We start from the raw sequence: 17969 nt of genomic DNA, 5'->3' as shown, positions 1-17969 counted from the left end.
GTAACGGGAGAAGGGGTGAGCGGGGGGGGGGGGGGGCGTTTGCCCTGGGCACAATGGTTTACTGAAGGGAAGTGCTAACACGGTTGTGATAAGCCATTTTATTAAATTGAAAAAAAAAAAAAACTTATAGCAGCACCTGTTCTTTTATGTCAGTTGCAGAGTTTAACTCCCTTTGGAATTAATTAATAATTTCCCTTTGAGATTATTTAATTAATAATTTCCCTTTGGGATTTATTAAATATTCTTAATCTGCATCTGATTTTAGGTTCATGGGAATTTTTCAGGCTGACTTGAAAGGCCAGTTCCAGAAATTAGTAAAAAATCTACCCTTGCATTACCCTCAAGCAGTAACGGGAAAACGGTGGGCGGTTGCCCTGGGCACAATGGTTTACTGAAGGGAAGTGCTAACACGGTTAGCACCTGTTCTTATAAGTCAGTTAATAATTAATAATTTCCCTTTGGGATTAATAAAATACTCTGAATCTGAATCTGATTTTAGGTTCATGGGAATTTTTCAAGCTGACTTTAAAGGCCAATTCCAGAAATTTGTAAAAAATCTACCCTTGCATTCAGGGCCGCTGATAGGGGGGGAACACCAGCCCTCTTGTAGGGGGCCCAAGCACACAGGGGGGCCCACACAGAGAGGGGGATTAGTGATGGACAACAAATACAGAAATCTTCCTCCAGCACCTGAATCTGATCTGTCCCCCTCCCCGCTATCAGCTTTTATCTGCTGAGAAAGAGACAGTTGTCACTCACTAATCCCCCTCCCTAGTGTGGGCCCCCCTCCCAGCACTTATCTCTGCTCAGGAGTTTATTTGTAAATTGTAACTTTGTTTCTCTCTCTCTGTCTCTCTGATCACTGAGCTCCAACTGCCCAGCCTGTATATTTTTCTCATCTCATCTTCTTTTTTATTTAACATCGTTTTTTTTTTTTTTTTTTTTTTAGATTTAGCAGGAATTATGCGAGTTATGTTATATTTGTAATTGTATTTTCTTTGGGGGGCCCTGCCAGGTAGTCTGTACGGGGCCCCGCGATTTCTAACAGCAGCCCTGCTTCCATTACCCGAAAGCAGTAATGGGAGAAGGGATGGGCGGGGAGGGGTTGCCCTGGGCACAATGGTTTACTGAAGGGAAGTGCTAACATAGTTGTGATAAGCCATTTTATTAAATTAGAAAATAATACATAAAAAATTAAAGCAGCACCTGTTCTTTTAAGTCAGTTGCAGAGTTTAACTCCCTTTGGAATTAATTAATAATTTCCCTTTGAGATTAATTAATTAATAATTTCCCTTTGGGATTAATTAAATATTCTTAATCTGAATCAGATTTTAGGTTCATGGGAATTTTTCAGGCTTACTTTAAAGGCCAATTCCAGAAATGTGTAAAAAATCTAACCTTGCATTACCCCCAAGTAGTAAAGGGAGAAGGGGTGGGCGGTTGCCCTGGGCACAATGGTTTACTAAAGGGAAGTGCTAACGCGGTTGTGATAAGCCATTTTATGAAATTAGAAAAAAAAAAAGTTATAGCAGCACCTGTTCTTTTAAGTCAGTTGCAGAGTTGAACTCCCTTTGGGAATAATTAATGAATAATTTACCTTTGGGATTAATTCATTAATTAATTTCCCTTTGGGAATAATAAAATATTCAGAATCTGAATCTGATTTTAGGTTCATGGGAATTTTTCAAGCTGACTTTAAAGGTCAATTTCAGAAATTAGTAAAAAATCTACCTTGCATTACCCCCCAAGCAGTAACGGGAGAAGGGATGGGTGGGGGGGCGGTTGCCCTGGGCACAATGGTTTACTGAAGGGAAGTGCTAACATAGCTGTGATAAGCTATTTTATTAAATTAGAAAATAATAAATAAAAAATTAAAGCAGCACCTGTTCTTTTAAGTCAGTTGCAGAGTTGAACTCCCTTTGGAATTAATGAATAATTTACCTTTGAGATTAATTAATTCATAATTTCCCTTTGGGATTAATTAAATATTCTTAATCTGAATCAGATTTTAGGTTCATGTGAATTTTTCAGGCTGACTTTAAAGGCCAATTCCAGAAATGTGTAAAAAATCTAACCTTGCATTACCCCCAAGCAGTAAGGGGAGAAAGCGTGGGTAGAAGGGGGGGGGGGGGGGGCGGTTGCCCTGGGCACAATGGTTTACTGCAGGGATTGGGGTGCCTTCCTTCTCTTCCAAGGCTGATAGGGGCAGTGGTTTTAAGAAGCAAGTGACTGCTAGGTGTAGGATCCCCTGAGCTTGCACATCATAAATGGGGGCACAGTTTGTCATTTTTTTTCCTTGGGCACTGGATGACCTTATCCCGGCACTGCCCCTAAGCCTCCCATCTGTACGGGTTAATAGCTAGTTATGTGTAGGGGTACAAGAACAGGGAAGATTACTTACCCTAAACCCCACTCTGGCCAGCTCCCACACTGCCCTCTTCTGCACTGCCCCATAACTCCAGTGTGTTGGCTGTTAGCTCTGCATTGTAAGTGTGTGCGTGTGTGTGTGTGGTAGGGGCAAGTGTGCAACCGTGATTGGGAGCTCCTTAGAGTGGAAGCCGCAAGGACCCTGTTGCACCCCTGTAGGGACGCTGCTGGAGCGTAGAAAAACATCAGTATTTACTCCTTATTCCATTACACCTAGACAAAATATGCAATTAACCCTTTCAGTGAGGGAGGGGGCACTTCAAGAGTCTTTTTTTTTTTTTTTTTTATCTAATTCCTGGAGTTGGGTTTTAAAGAATTAAAAAATTAGATGGTGGACAGACTGTAAAAAGACTTACGCTGGCCATACATGTTCAATTCTCTTGTACAATTTTCCTTTAGATTTACCAAAAACCATATAATATGAGGTCAAAACTAAACCACCTTCAATTGTATCCAATTAGGCAGGCCCTTACATTATATAGTTTAAGGTAAATCTAAAGGAAAATTATACAAGAAAATTAAACATGTATGAACAGCCTTAGTTGTCGGGCAAGTTGCCAGTCAAATCCTACTTTTCTTAAAGGGACTCAAGCAATGTTGCTATCTGAAGCCCCATACACACACGCAGATCGTCGTCATACAAATGTTCGTCTTTTCTCCCCGGGATGTCGGTGTCTGTTGAAAAGTGCAAAGACAGCACAAGGACAGCACAAGAATTTTGTCCGCAGACTTCAGCTGACTGCAGAAGTGATGTCATGTAATGGTTAACTTTCCCTGTGTTTTTTATTTTCTGAGCATGCCCAGTCTTGCAAATCTGCGGTCTGTCGGCTGATTTCTGTACTGACAGGCGAACAATCGTCCGTTCTGGTGTCTGCAGACAAAAATTTTCATGTTTGCAAGAAAGACTCTTGTCCGCAGATTGTGTGCAGACATCTGTCGGAGGCACCATACTAACACGCATACAATCGGCAGATCTTTCGTCCGCCGACGTTTGTATGACGACGATCGGTACGTGTGTACGGGCCTTGAAGCCCCGTACACACGTACCGATGGTCGGCATACAAATGTTCCTCTTTTCTCCCCGGGATGTCGGTGTCTGTTGAAAAGTGCAAAGACAGCACAAGGACAGCACAAGAATTTTGTCTGCAGACTTCAGCTGACTGCAGAAGTGATGTCATGTAATGGTTAACTTTCCCTGTGTTTTTAATTTTCTGAGCATGCCCAGTCTTGCAAATCTGCGGTCTGTCGGCCGAATTCTGTACTGACAGGCGAACAATCGTCCGTTCTGGTGTCCGCAGACAAAAATTTTCATGTTTGCAAGAAAGACTTTTGTCCGCGGATTGTGCGCAGACATCTGTCGGAGGCACCATACTAACACGCGTACAATCGGCAGATCCTTCGTCCACCGACGTTTGTATGCCGACGATCGGTACGTGTGTACGGGCCTTAACACTTACAATTGTGTCTGTGCCAGGACCCCCCCCGTGTGATGTGGTTGCTCCCACCAGCCAATACATCATCATTGTATTGCCTATTGACGTAGGTGCAGGTGGGAGGAACCACAGTGTGCGGCAAGGGACAGGCTAACCAACACCACTGCAAGTGATAATACACTGGTATCTCTTGAAGGAAAGATTTGGCCCACCACCTGCTGGAAATCTAAGTATTGATAAGTATTGATCCCCTTCATGAAGGTGATAAGGTCTCTGAAGGTCAACAAAATCCCTTGAAGGTCAACACCATATCTATCTATCTATCTATCTATCTATCTATCTATCTATCTATCTATCTATCTATCTATCTATCTATCTATCTATCTATCTATCTATCTATCTATCTATCTATCTATCTATCTATCTATCTATCTATCTATCTATCTATCTATCTATCCTGTATATATATATATATATATATGAAAACACACTATATTGTCAAAAGTATTGGGACACCTCTCTTTACACACACATACATTTTAATGGAATCCCAGTCTTAGTCCGTAAGGTTCAATATGGAGTTGGCCCACCCTTTGCAGCTATAACAGCTTCAACTCTTCTGGGAAGGCTGTCCACAAGGTTAAGGCTTGGTTCACACTTATGCGAATTGCAGGACAGGAGATTTGACCGACTCTAAATAGAGCCGGTTCACAGATCCCGAGGGCGGTTGTGGAGTGAATTGCACAGTGGTCCTGTGTGTCTTCGGCTCCGTTTCAGGTCTGAATTCCGCCAAAAATTGGGGCCTGATTCGTCCCTGAAACAGAGAACAGGTATTCCCTGAACCCCTGCTGTCAGTCACATCCGTTTCAAGTGTGAACCCAGCCTTAAGAGTGTGTCTATGAGAATGTTTGACCATTTTTCCAGAAGCGCATTTGTGAGGTCAGGCACTGATGTTGGAGAAGGTCTCCGCTCTAATTCATCGCAAAGGTGTTTCTATCGGATTGAGGTCAGGACCCTGTGTAGGTCAGTTAAATTCCTTCACCCCAAACTCGCTTATCCATATCTTTATAAACCTTGCTTTGTGCACTGGTGTGCAGTCATGTTGGAACAGAAACCCCCAAACTGTTCCCACAAAGTTGGGTGCATGAAATTGTCCAAAATATCTTAGTATGCTGATGACTTTAAGAGTTCCCTTCACTCCAACTAACGGGCCAAGCCCAACCCCCAAAAACAACCCCAGACCATAATCCCCCCTCCACCAAATGATTTGGACCAGTGTACAAAGCAAGGTCCATAAAAACATGGATGAGCGAGTTTGGGGTGGAGGAACTTGAATTGCCTGGAGTCCTGACCTCAATCCGATTGAACGCCTTTGGGATGAATTAGAGTGGAGACTGTGAGCCAGGCCTTCCCTCCAACATCAGTGCCTGACCTCACTAATGTGCTTCTGGAAGAATGGTCAAACATTCCCATAGATACACTTCTAAAGCTGGGTTCTCAGACGAATTGAAGCTGTTATAGCTGCAAAGGGTTGGCCAACTCAATATTGAACCCAAGGGATTAAGACTGGGATGGCATTAAAGTTCATGTACGTGTAAAGGCAGGCGTCCCAAGTCCAAATACTTTTGGTAATAATATAGTGTGTATATATATATATATACTGTGTGTATATATATATATATATATATATATATATATATATATATATATATATATATATATATATATATATATATATATATATATATATATATATGGGATGACAGCCATGCAGACCAGTTTGATGCAGTGTGCGGCGTATGGCCTGAGCACTGACAGGCTGACCCCCCACCCCTTCAACCTCTGCAGCAATGCTGGCAGCACTCATACGTCTATTTCCCAAAGACAACCTCTGGATATGACGCTGATCGTGTGCACTCAACTTCTTTGGTCGACCATTGTGAGGCCTGTTCTGAGTGGAACCTGTCCTGTTAAACCACTGTATGGTCTTGGCCACCGTGCTGCAGCTCAGTTTCAGGGTCTTAGCAATCTTCTTATAGCCTAGGCCATCTTTATGTAGAGCAACAAATCTTTTTTTCAGATCCTCAGAGAGTTCTTTGCCATGAAGTGCCATGTAGAACTTCCGGTAACCAGTATGAGAGAGTGAGAGTGATAACAGTAAATTTATCACACCTTCTCCCCATTCACACCTTGTAACACTAATCAGTCACATGACACCGGGGAGGGAAAATGGCTAATTGGGCCCAATTTGGACATTTTTACTTAGGGGTGTACTCATTTTTGTTGCCAGCAGTTTAGACATTAATGGCTGTGTGTTGAGTTATTTTGAGGGGACAGCAAATTTACACTGTTATACAAGCTGTACACTCACTACTTTACATTGTAGCAAAGTGTCATTTCTTCAGTGTTGTCACATGAAAAGGAGTAAAAAAATAATAATAATAAAAATAATAAAATATTTACAAAAATGTGAGGGATGTACTCTGTTGTGAGATACTGTGTGTGTGTATATATATATACATATTTGAAAGAAAGACAAGCTAGAATAAATTCTTAAACCTCTTTAAAAAATAGATTGTATGTATGTATGTATGTATGTATATATATATATATATATATATATATATATATATATATATATATATATATGGTATTTGTTTTTGTTTTTTTTTTGTTAGGTTTTTTGCTGAGTATACTTTAGGGGTTGAACAGAGAGAGAAATTGGGAACATTATTATTTTTGTCATGTTTGTCATGGGTTTTAGTATAGTTTAGTTGTAGTCTGTAGCTTTGCCGCACTTCCAAAGACATGTCTAATAAGTTCACTTATAGTAGAAGTTCCTGAGTTATGAGGAATATTTATCAGTTTTGGGTGGAGATGATCTTTAATAAGTAGATTATATGCTACAAGTTTGCTAAAAATATTATGTACATTTGCATAGTTGCCAACATTTGAAAAAAATTTCCAGGGACACTTTGCAGCACAGCTATCAATTACTTACCACACCCACTTCCCTGAAGCTCTGCCCATTCTGCATAATTAATCTCCGCCTACTTATCAGATTATAGGGTCTACTTCATAAAGAGAGAATTACAGGAATTTGAAAAGGGAATTGAAAACTTGAGGCCAAAGTAGCAGAGTTGGAATAATTCTCCCATTCAGATGCACTACTTCTGCCTAAAGTTTAAAATTCTTATCACAATTCCCTGCAATTCTAAAGTGTCAGCTTGTCGGAAGGTGCTCTGCCTCCCCCTGCTGGCGGATTTCGGAAAGTGCACCATGCTGACACCCTGCCTCCGGTGACACGTTAAATTTGCGACAGGCAGGAAGAGTGAGCAGGCACCCAGAGAGAGACAACCTGCTGCCAGAACAATAACACCTAGCTGGGGTGAGAGCGACACTGTGTGAAACAAAATAAATTTTTTTTTATGATTTACATTGTCCCTGATTAACAGGGACAATGTAAATTACCCGGGACAGGCTCCTATTTGCCGGGATTGTCCCGGGAAAAACGGGACAGTTGGCAGGTATGCATTTGATGAACTAGGGAACTCAATAACAATTTTGTTTTCTTGATGTTTAAATATGTTGCCTTCCCTAATGCCCCCCCCCCACCCCTTTCCCCCCTTATCAACATGATAATGAACAATTTCAATAAAACCTTTCTGTTTTCTTTTAATCTGGCGCCGAGTACCCGCAAGTGATGTCATGACACGACCAGCCGGCCGTGCAGGCTGGTTGCCCGGGTGGGATGAAAGACCCGAGTGAGCCATAGAAGGCGGCAGGAGGGGGGACGTCCCCTCCCTGTCCTTGTAATGACAGCCAAGCGGCTTCTCAGCCGCATCGGTTATCATTACAAGACAGCCGACCATCGGCTATGGACGCCGGTACTGGGTGATGCCTCTAGCTGCAGACATCACTCCGGTACAGCACTTTCCCAAAATATCGGTAACCTACGGGGGGCGATTCCGATATATCGGGGAAAGTGCATATCGGCCCTCGATATATGGTCTTTGCCGATAATCGGTTGATCCTTAGCTCACACTGCCCTATGCGAACCACTACGGGTGTCAGTAAAAAAGTTAATGACACCCCCAGATCGGTTCGCAGATCGCAGTGTGACCTGTCAAATGGTGCAGGAATCAGATCGCATAGGTGTGAACCCATGCGATCCGATTCCAGTGCGGACCAAAAAAAGGGTCCTGCACTATTTTGGTCCGAATGCCATGCAAATTCATCCATACAAACTATATGGCTGAATTTGCATCGCACAGATATCGCATGTGATCTGCACAGCAATCCGTTGCGAATCTCATACGATGTCTGGCATCGCTACAGTGTGAAACCTTATGAGCCCTGATGCAATTAGTGGGGCGGCTCATGGGAGGAGTTATGCAAATATCAAAATATATTGACAGGTGGCTGTCAGTCTGGGGGGAGTGGGCGTGCCTAGGCAGGCTGCATTTGCAGAGGTAACACCCACATGTGATATTGAATCTCTATGATGGAAAGAACTGAATGAGTGAAAGGGGCGGGCCTTGGAAAGCCAGGCCCACCCCTTTCCTCTTGCCAGGAAAAGAGGCGTGGCTCTATCTGACTTCCTGCATTTTCTAATACACATAGTGAGAAGCTCACAGTGTGCAGTGAAAGCAGAATAAGACGTTTCAATACAGGAGAGGAGACAGTACAACTGTGCAAGACTTCAAAACTTTTTTTTTTTTTGCGTCACATTAGAGTTACTGCGTTCAGTATAGACTGCAGACTTGTGGGTCACGTAGAGCGCCCCCTGTGTTATATGGCGGGATGACGGTACTGCATGTTTAACGGAAGGTCTTTCTTTGATTACAGAAGTCAGCAGGACGCGGAGAATTGCTGATCTCTCTCTGTTACCAGTCTACTACAAACACCTTAACGGTGGTGGTGCTGAAGGCGCGTCACCTCCCCAAAGCTGACACGTCAGGATTGTCAGGTACTCCTTTCTTTTTATCTTTTTGGCATATTTTGCCAGGTAACTTGTGTTCAGATGTCTCAGAGCTGCTGATTTCTTCAGAAATATGTGTGTCACCTACCTGTCAGTTAAGCTGGAGAGTGTGGCCTCTTCCACAATTCCCATTCAAGCACCCCTGGTGGTGGAGACAGGGACTGCTGGGGCAACGGAAGGGTGCAGGTGCCAGGATGTTGGTGCCACAAACTTGAATCTGGAGATAAAGGAACAAACGCAGGTTTGCCCAGTATTATCCACTTGACCCCCCAGGCATGTAACAATTAGTATTTATTGCTAGAAAATTTCTTAGAACCCCCAACATTATAAATAAATGCCCCAGACCCAGTGCACAAAATCACAAACAGGTACGCGCAGGAGGGCCGCCCTGCTGCAGTGAATGTATGCGGGGCGCTCCGGAAGCGGGTAAATATACCTTGTGACCCTCTTATTTTCAATCTCAATACATCAGTGACATAGTTGCCAACATTTGAAAAAAAATTCCAGGGACACAGCTATCAATTACTTACCACACCCACTTCCCTGAAGCTCTGCCCACTCCACATAATTAATCTCCGCCTACTTATCATCAGATTATAGGGTCTACTCAATAAAGAGAGAATTACAGGAAATTGAAAAGGGAATTTTAAACTTGAGGCTAAAGTAGCAGAGTTGGAATAATTCTCCCATTCAGTCGCACTACTTCTGCCTAAATTTTAAAATTCTCATCACAATTCCCTGCAATTCTAAAGTGTCAAATGTGCTCAGGTGTGACCATACAAAAAATGTAAATATAAATAAAGTGCAAAGTGTAAATAAGTACATTGACGGGACAATGTAAATTATCCGGGACAGGCTCCTATTTGCTGGGACTGTCCCGGCAAAAACGGGACAGTTGGCAAGTATGCAGTGAGAAATCATGACCAAGCCCTATTTATGGCCTCTATGCCCAGTAAGTCATGGTTTTACTGGTAAACAAATCAGCACTTCCTGGAGTGTTGGATCGTTCAGTTTCCCCACTTCTTATGCCCCCCCATGTACTATGTCAATGTTCTCTCTGCTACCAGCACAGCTTTGAGTGATCTTCAGAAGCTGGGAGCAAATGTAGGGATCAGGAGAGAGCTTCATGAATGGGATCCCACTGCTGCTGGGGCTGTTGATGTCAGAGACAGGATTTTTGGTTTGTTTGCAGCCATTTTATTGGTATAATTCTACCTCATCCAATTCCCTTTCATGTATAATGCTGTCAAGACCTGGTTAACCTGCTGGTGGCACTGCGATCCAATCACAACTGGTCACATGGTAACAGCAAGTGCCGTTTATCGGTTATCCTCAGTTCGCGCTGACAAGGCACACGTAGAGAAGAGCCGATCGGCGGCTCTCCTGACAGGGGGGGTCTGCGCTGATAATCAGCGCATTGATTATCAGTGCAGACCCATCAGGGATGCCTACTAGAGCCCCACCAGGAATGCCAACCCATGCCATTAGGGATACCAATCAGTGCCTATTAGGGATGCCAATCAGTGCCCATTAATAATTCCTGTCAGTGCCTCATCATCAGTGCTTCCTATTAGTGTAATATATCAGTGCCCATCAGTGCCACCCATCAGTGCCGCCTATCAAAGTCCATCAGTGCCGCCTATGAATGCTCATCAGTGCCGTCTATAAGTGCCCCTCAGTTCCACCTATAAGTGCCCATCAGTGGCACATATCAGTGTCCATTAGCACTACCTATCAGTGCCAATTAATGCTGCATATCAGTGCCCACCAGTGCTGCAAATCAGTGCCACCTATCAATGCCCATCAGTGCTGCATATCAGTGCCACCTATCAGTGCCCATCAGTGCTGCATATCAGTGCCACCTATCAGTGCCCACCAGTGCTGCATATCAGTGCCACCTATCAGTGCCCACCAGTGCTGCATATCAGTGCCACCTATCAGTGCCCATCAGTGCTGCATATCAGTGCTAATCACTGTTGCATATTAGTGCCTCATCATCAGTGCCACTACATCAGTGCCACCTCATCAGTGCCAATCAGTGCAGCCTCATCAGTGCTCATCGGTGCAGGAGAAAACTTACTTATTTTAAAAAATGTTATACCATAAACAAAGAAAACCTTTTTTTTTTTTTTTTTTCGTTCTTTTTTTATTTGTTTAGCAAAAAATAAAAACCCAGAGGTGATCAAATACCACCAAAAGAAAGCTCTATTTATGGGGGAAAAATGATAAAAAATTAATTTGCATACAGTGTTGCATGACCATGCAATTGTCATTCAAAATGCGACAGTGCTGAAAGCTGAAAATTCACCTGGGCAGGAATGGGTAGAAGTGCCCGGTATTGAAATTGTATTGAAATCTTCTGCTGATACTCCTTGCATCAGTGTTTGCATTGCTTGGTGTGCTGGGTCAGATGCTCCTGCCATTTATCTTGCTCCTGATCCTGTTCTTGTCCTGCATCCTTTACCCTGCACCCTGTTGTCTTATAGCTACTGTATATCTTGCTCCTGATCCCAGTCCTAGTTGCCCTCTTCCTTGCATCTCTGGTATTCACTGTGACCTGCGCTCCCTATCATGGATATATTTTACATATTGTATATAGTTAGTTTGTTAGGCTTCCTGTTAATTAGGCATTTTGGTTATATGGTTGTGGTGCACTTTGTTTTCTGGTGTGTGCATGTCTTTTGTTTGGCCATCCTTGCTGCAGATTCCTGACAAATGCCTTATCTGGCATCTGGTTCTCAGAGTCCATTCAAACATCAAGCAGATATCATTGAGCCCTAATGAAGGGGGGGGGGGGGGGGTAGGTTTGGCCTGAAACGCGTTGATGTTTTATGATCATTTTATGAAAAATGAAAGCACTTTCTGGACTCTTCTAACCATTGGTCTTGAGCTTATTGTGTTTGCACATGCCTTGTACATGCCTTGAGTCACCACCCATTGAAGGCAAGCCTAAATCCACTAGACACGTGCAGAATGGAAATATTTGTTTGGTTTTATTTCAAATAGATTTGTTACATTAATCATTTCATTCCGTTGATAAAACGTAAATAAAAGAATAGCGGAAATGGGTTTGCTATGAATTTTAAGGGCAACCCCATGCCAAAATAAAAGATTGGTGTGGGTCCCCCCCCCCCCCAAATCCCTACAAGACCCTTTTTTTGAGCATGCAGCCCGGCAGGCCAAGGGGGGAAGGCAAGTGAGCGCCCCCCTACTGAACCATACCAGGCCACTTGCCCTCAACATTGCCCTGCCCCCCCACCCCAAAGCACCCTGTCCCCATGTTGATGTGGACAAGGGCCTCTTCTCCACAACTGTGGCCCGGTGGTTGTAGGGGTGTGAGGGTGACTTAACAAGGGAGCCCCCAGATCCTGCCCCCCCCCCATGTTTATGAGTATGGGGTACGTAGTATCCCATACTCATTCACCAAAAAAGTGTAAAAAGTAAATAAAAACACAGACAGTTTTTGACAGGTCAAAAACAACTCAAAAAGTAAATGTCCCCCAAAGTAGATCTATCATCAAGCACAACGCCTGCTGCTACCTCCGACCTGAAAACTAAAACAAAAAAAAAACTCTGCACAGCTCCACCTGCTGACAGTTCTTAAATGACTAAGAGGTTGGGACACCCGATGACATCGCCGGTTAGTCACGCCCACTTGTGAGGTCATCACCCTGCAGTCACACGGTGATGTCATCGGCTAACCCTGCTGCTTAGCTTTTTTTTGGCAGACAACAGGAGCCTTCATCGGGACCAGTTGTTTTCTTTTATCGTGACGGCGGTGGCGGCGGGCATCGTAAATGACGATGGATCTACATCAGGGGACTTTTTTTTCTATTTTTTTTTTTTTTAATAAAGGAATTGTCAAAAACTTGTGTTGTGTTTTTACTTTTTGCACTTTTTTGGTAAATGAGTAAGGCTATAATGTACCAGCATGTGTGCGCTATTCTTTTTTAATATACATGTTGCTTGGTCCATAGCTGCACCGGCTTTAGATATACATGTTCAGGGTTTGCTCCCCCAATTTTTTGCTTGTTTATAATGTACCCCATACTTATTCACATAGGGGGGGGGGGTTGGGATCGGGGGGCCAGGGTTGTGGGAAAGAGGCCCTTGTCCCCATCAATTTGGGGACAAGGTGCTTTGAGGGGGGCAGAGCCCATCCTGCCCCAAAGCACCCCCCCCATGGTTAGGGCATGTGGCCTGTTATGGTTCAGGAGGGGGAGGAGGCGCTCGCTCGTCCCCCCCCCCCCCTTTCCTGGCCTGCCGGGCTGCATTCTCATGTAAGGGTCTGTGTTTTTTTTCTGAATTTTTCATTGCCACATTCTCTTGTTTACATTCATCCCGCTTCCCCGCTGACAGCTGATGAGTCATCGGTTGGTAAGGAAGCAGCCGGCTTCCCAGCGCGCTCCTTAACAACCAGCTAGTCATCACACAGAATTCAAATTGGTCGATCATTTTTCAACGAATCCGAATTCAAATCATTCGAAAAATTTGAAATTCATTGGAAAGCTAATATACGAAAATCAATCAATCAACGGAATTCGTTACTAATTCATCACTTGGAGATTCAGATACATCAGAATCTTGGAATAACCAAAAAATAGTCAGAGTTTATATTCCGACCAAAACGAATTGCTCATACCTAGAATCCACATGTGCAGCCTTACCAAAGAAAGTTGGCTCATCAAATGATTATGACTTTTCCATGTTCCAAAATGAATAAGCTTTGAATTCCCAATGTTTGTGTTCTGATTACACCCCGATGCTCATCCCCATGCTCATCTCCATGCTCAGGCTCACCTGGGACTTGGAGTCTAAGCACCAACTGGTCTTTAACAGAGCTCTGGATGGTGGAAATGGGTTTCACTGCATGCTGGTACCAGGTTATGGTCCTCAGGATCCCCCACCAAGGGGTGAGCAAGGACAAGGAGGCTACAGTGTACACTAGTGGATCATTACGAGAAAAATCAGGTCAGCGTTTGAGGCAGGGGACAATCAAGAGAGAAGTTGGATACAGGCAAGGATCGAGCTAGGTGACAAACAAGAGAGTAGTCAGGACAATCCAGGTCAGCAACGATCTGTCAATCACACGGGTAAGTATTATAGCTCTTTTGAAACAAGCACCAGCCAATTCCAGGGCTGATGCCTAAATACCCCTCTGGGTCAGAGGACATGCCCAATGTTGTTTTATGGAGAACTGGCAGTCCTTTGTGAGCTCCATTGAAAGTACTTGCGTAGATATTGAAAGTCCTCAAAGGGATTTATGTGAGCAGCATTGGATGATTCTGTGGGTACCATAGTAAGTACTATCAGGGATACTGGAAGTCCTGGCATGGATTCTGTGAGCAGCATTGGAAGTACTGGCAGGAATTCTGTCAATCCCAATTGGAAGTCCTAGTGGACTTGGAGGTCCCAGGAGTCCTGGAAACTCAAAGATGGGAGGTGTAAAGGCGCTTTTCCACTGCATGGAACCGAATGGTTGGGCCACTTTTGTGCTTTTCCACTGCATGGTACCGCATGGTATGGTGTTGGAACAGTTCGCTACGGTACGGTAAGGCGGCGCTTTTCCACTACATGGTGCTTAAACAGTACCACCTCGGTTGTGGTTCCAAGAGGGCCGTACCGGTACCATATCCCACAATCCTTTGTATGCAGCCTTGACTGTTTATCACTACTAGCCACTGATTGGTCAGAGAATCGTTGTTATCCCACCCACTTACTACTTTAGTGGAAAAGCAAACCATACCAAACCGTACCGAACCGTTCCAACACCGTACCATGCAGTACTATGCAGTGGAAAACCAAACTGAGCCAAGCAGGGCCCAGTGGAGCCGAGCCAGTACTTGCAGTGGAAAAGTGCCATTTGAGTGTGTCCTGGATGCAGATATGTGTGGCAAGACACTTTCAACAGCCTCTTTGGTACATCTCCTTGGAGTCGGAAACAAGATGGCACCACCCAGCAGCGAATAGACATCGTTTTCAGACCTATTGATGTAGGCACTTTTCCAAGGCAAGGCATGTCTACATTATCTGGGCTGACATACAGTTAATTGAAGAAGTGAGAAGTGGTTGTACTGTAAATGTTGGCATACACTGCCTCTTTAAATGTGCAAATAATTACAGGAAGACAATATCTTAAATTAGCAAGGAACTCTAGCAACTCATCATAAATTCTTTAATCAATGGTCTAATATAATTTTTAAGAAAAAGCATCATCTTTGAGAAGGTTCTATAATGCAAATCTAGTCAATATTTGATGATATAGCTATTACAGTGAATTGTAAAATGTTATCTCTCAGCTATGACAATTTCGAGAAAAGTAACAAAGCTTCTCCGAGGTTAATCACTAAGAGGAAGAGTAATATGTCTATGTGGACGTTTTATGTGCATCTCTCCTCTGTTTTGGTTTCCAATCTTGGAATGTATGAGAGATGAATGGCTGGGAAAGGATCATTTTTTTTATTTGGCCTAATGGGCAGTAAGCCTACAAGTGTAGTTACAGAGATAGATGATAAAATAGGTGCAGTGGAAAGTAGGACATGTCCTATTTTCTACATCCCTTTGGCTTCATTAGAGCATCCATTTGCAAGGTCAATCCATCATTGCTTAGCGATCAATGACCTCTACACAAGCATCCATCTGCGCTCTATACTCCGATCAAAACCTGGTATTAAAAATGGATGTATCAATGTGGCCTATCGCAACAGTGGGTTAAACTGGATAGTCGTCTTTTCAACCACAATAACTATATAACTATGTAACAGCTCACTACCTAGTGTTTGTAAATGCTTCAAAATCAAATTAAAATTTCCCATAAATATCCTTTTGAAAATACATGCAGATTTTTTTTTTTTTTTTTTAGGGAAACCATTATGGTTTTAGTTCTATTGTATTTTCTTTTCAAAATATAAGTTCTTAAAGTTCTTTTTTTAGATTTTAGATTTTATTTTTTTTACTGATGTAGCCTCCTCCTAGGTAGATGCTAGGAAAACGCATATATTGGCCCTGTCTGCTTATCAGAGGGGCTGGATCTGTTAGCTGTTCTATCACATGTTTCCAGGTGTGGCCTGTTGAGTCTGGGGAGTCTCCCCACTGTATCCAATGAGGTATCTTGTTGGACAGTGGAGGAAACCTAGCCAATAGCACACCAGGGTTTAACCACTTGCCGACTGCTCACAGTATATTTACTGCGGCAGTCAGCCCCTCACAGGCAGAGCGACGTAGGTCTACGTCGCTAGCCTGTGAGGGTCTCAGGAGCAAGCGCGCGCCACCGGAGGCGCGCTGCCGCTCCCGCGCGGTCGAGGACCCCCCCCGTGCGTGTGACCGGCGGACCCGATCGTCACTCGCGATCGTCGGTGGAGAGGGAGAAAGGCAGGCGGCTAATGTAAACAAGCCGCCTGTCATCCTCCCCGGTGTATGAATGATGATCATACGGTTCTACTATGTAGAACCGTTGATCACTGTTCATACATCTCAAGCCACAGCCAATCACAGTTAGAATCACGCCTCTTGGGACACATATAGCCCCTCCCTCTCAAAAAAGTTAACCCCTTCACTGCCAGTGTAATTTTACAGTAACAGTGCATATTTATAGCATTGATTACTGTAGAAATGTCACTGGTAACCCAAAAAGTGTCAAAAATGTCAGTCAAGGGTCCGATCTGTCCGCCGCAATGTCGCAGTACCGCAAAAAAAATCACAGATCGCCGCCATTACGCGTTAAAAAAAAAACAACAAAAATGACAAAAATCTTTCCCTTTGTTAGTAAACGTGATAACTTTTGCGCAAACCAATCAAAATACGCTTTTTGCGATTTTTTTTTTTACCAAACATATGTAGCATAAAACAAATTGGCCGAAAATGTTAAAAAATTTTGATTTTTACATTTTTTTTGGAGGGAATTTCATATAAAAAAAGTGAAAAATATTGTTATTTTTGCAAAATTGACGCTCTTTTTTTGTTTATAGCGCATGATCAAAAAATCGCAAAGGTGATCAAATACCACCAAAAGAAAGCTCTGTTTGTGGGAAAAAAAGGACGCCAAATTCGTTTAGGTACAGCATCGCATGACCGCGCAATTGTCCGTTAAAATCACACAGTGCCGAATCGCAAAATAGGCCCTGGTCAGGAAGGGGGTAAAATCTTCCGGGACTTAAGTGGTTAAGATTGTCTCAGTGGATGGGGTTTGCCGCAGTGCACCCTGGGATTGGAAATAAATCTGGGGGGGGGGGGGGCATGTGACAGAGCGTCTTTTGGCGGGAGCATCAGTCTCAGGAGGAGCTGACGGCTGTCTCTCTTCCTGTAAGAGTGAGAAGGTGGTCCAGGCAGTTGGCCTAGGGACCGGAGGTTGATCTGGGCTGCAAGGGATCCAGAGTTGCTGACCGAGTGGAGCTGCTGGGCAGAGATCTTCAGGAAAAAACAGTGTTGTGAGTACTCAAGATCTGCCCAGGGGTCTGCCTAGGAGAGGGGACCACTCCAGTGAGGTCAAAGAGGATCCAGGAGCCAGCTAACCAGGAGTGTACAGTAAAGGGGGTGCCAAGTAGTAAAGCCCTGAAGTTTGGGGAGTAGAGAGGGTGCCAGGAAGGGCCCTGAAGTGTTCAGCAATACAGTTTGCATTAAAGTCCGCTACCTCAGGAAGGAGTACTTTGGGGAGCTCAAATGGACTTTTCCACAGTCAGAGGTGAAGTTCTAGTAATGGGCCTAGCCGAGGCCAGTATCAGTCAGTGTTAACCAGCATCAGTGAAGCACTAATCAGCGTCAAGCAGCATTTTTCAGTGTCCCTGTCTAATGGGGCATAGTTCAGTTGTTGGAGTATCCCACTTCTCCCTTCTCCCATCCAAGTTCTCAAATAAACCCAAAAAACCAAAGAAACTGGACTGGTTCTTGTCTGAGGTGCTCACACTTGAAAAACATGCTTAAAGGTACTGTTGTTACTAGCGGTAACCCAGGGGGACCCACACTCAGCAGCTCCCTTGGGAGTAGTGCTTCACTATGTATACAAAATCTTTATTTTTTTTCATAAAAATTTAATATCGGGCATACCTATGATGTCACAGAACATTATGGAATTTCTAAAGTGAGAGCATGGTAGAAGCTGTTTGCCTTCAAACTTTCTTATTGAACTTCCT

The 17969-nt window shown here is 43.7% G+C and overlaps 1 protein-coding gene across 2 annotated transcripts in view; it reads left to right on the top strand.

Moving 5' to 3' along the window:
- Positions 1-17969, top strand: part of SYT4 (synaptotagmin 4) — a 67417-nt gene that overhangs the window by 22253 nt on the left and 27195 nt on the right. For both annotated transcript variants that reach the window (XM_082243904.1, XM_082243905.1), the window contains one exon: positions 8709-8829. In XM_082243904.1, coding sequence (XP_082100030.1) covers positions 8709-8829 — 121 coding nt within the window. The remainder of the gene's footprint in view (positions 1-8708; positions 8830-17969) is intronic.

This window comes from Pelophylax lessonae (genome assembly GCF_965119305.1).
Source record: "Pelophylax lessonae genome assembly, chromosome: 1".
In the NCBI taxonomy this organism is placed as follows: domain Eukaryota; kingdom Metazoa; phylum Chordata; class Amphibia; order Anura; family Ranidae; genus Pelophylax; species Pelophylax lessonae.
Note: the sequence above shows the minus strand (reverse complement) of the source record. Positions and strands in the feature narration are given on the sequence as shown.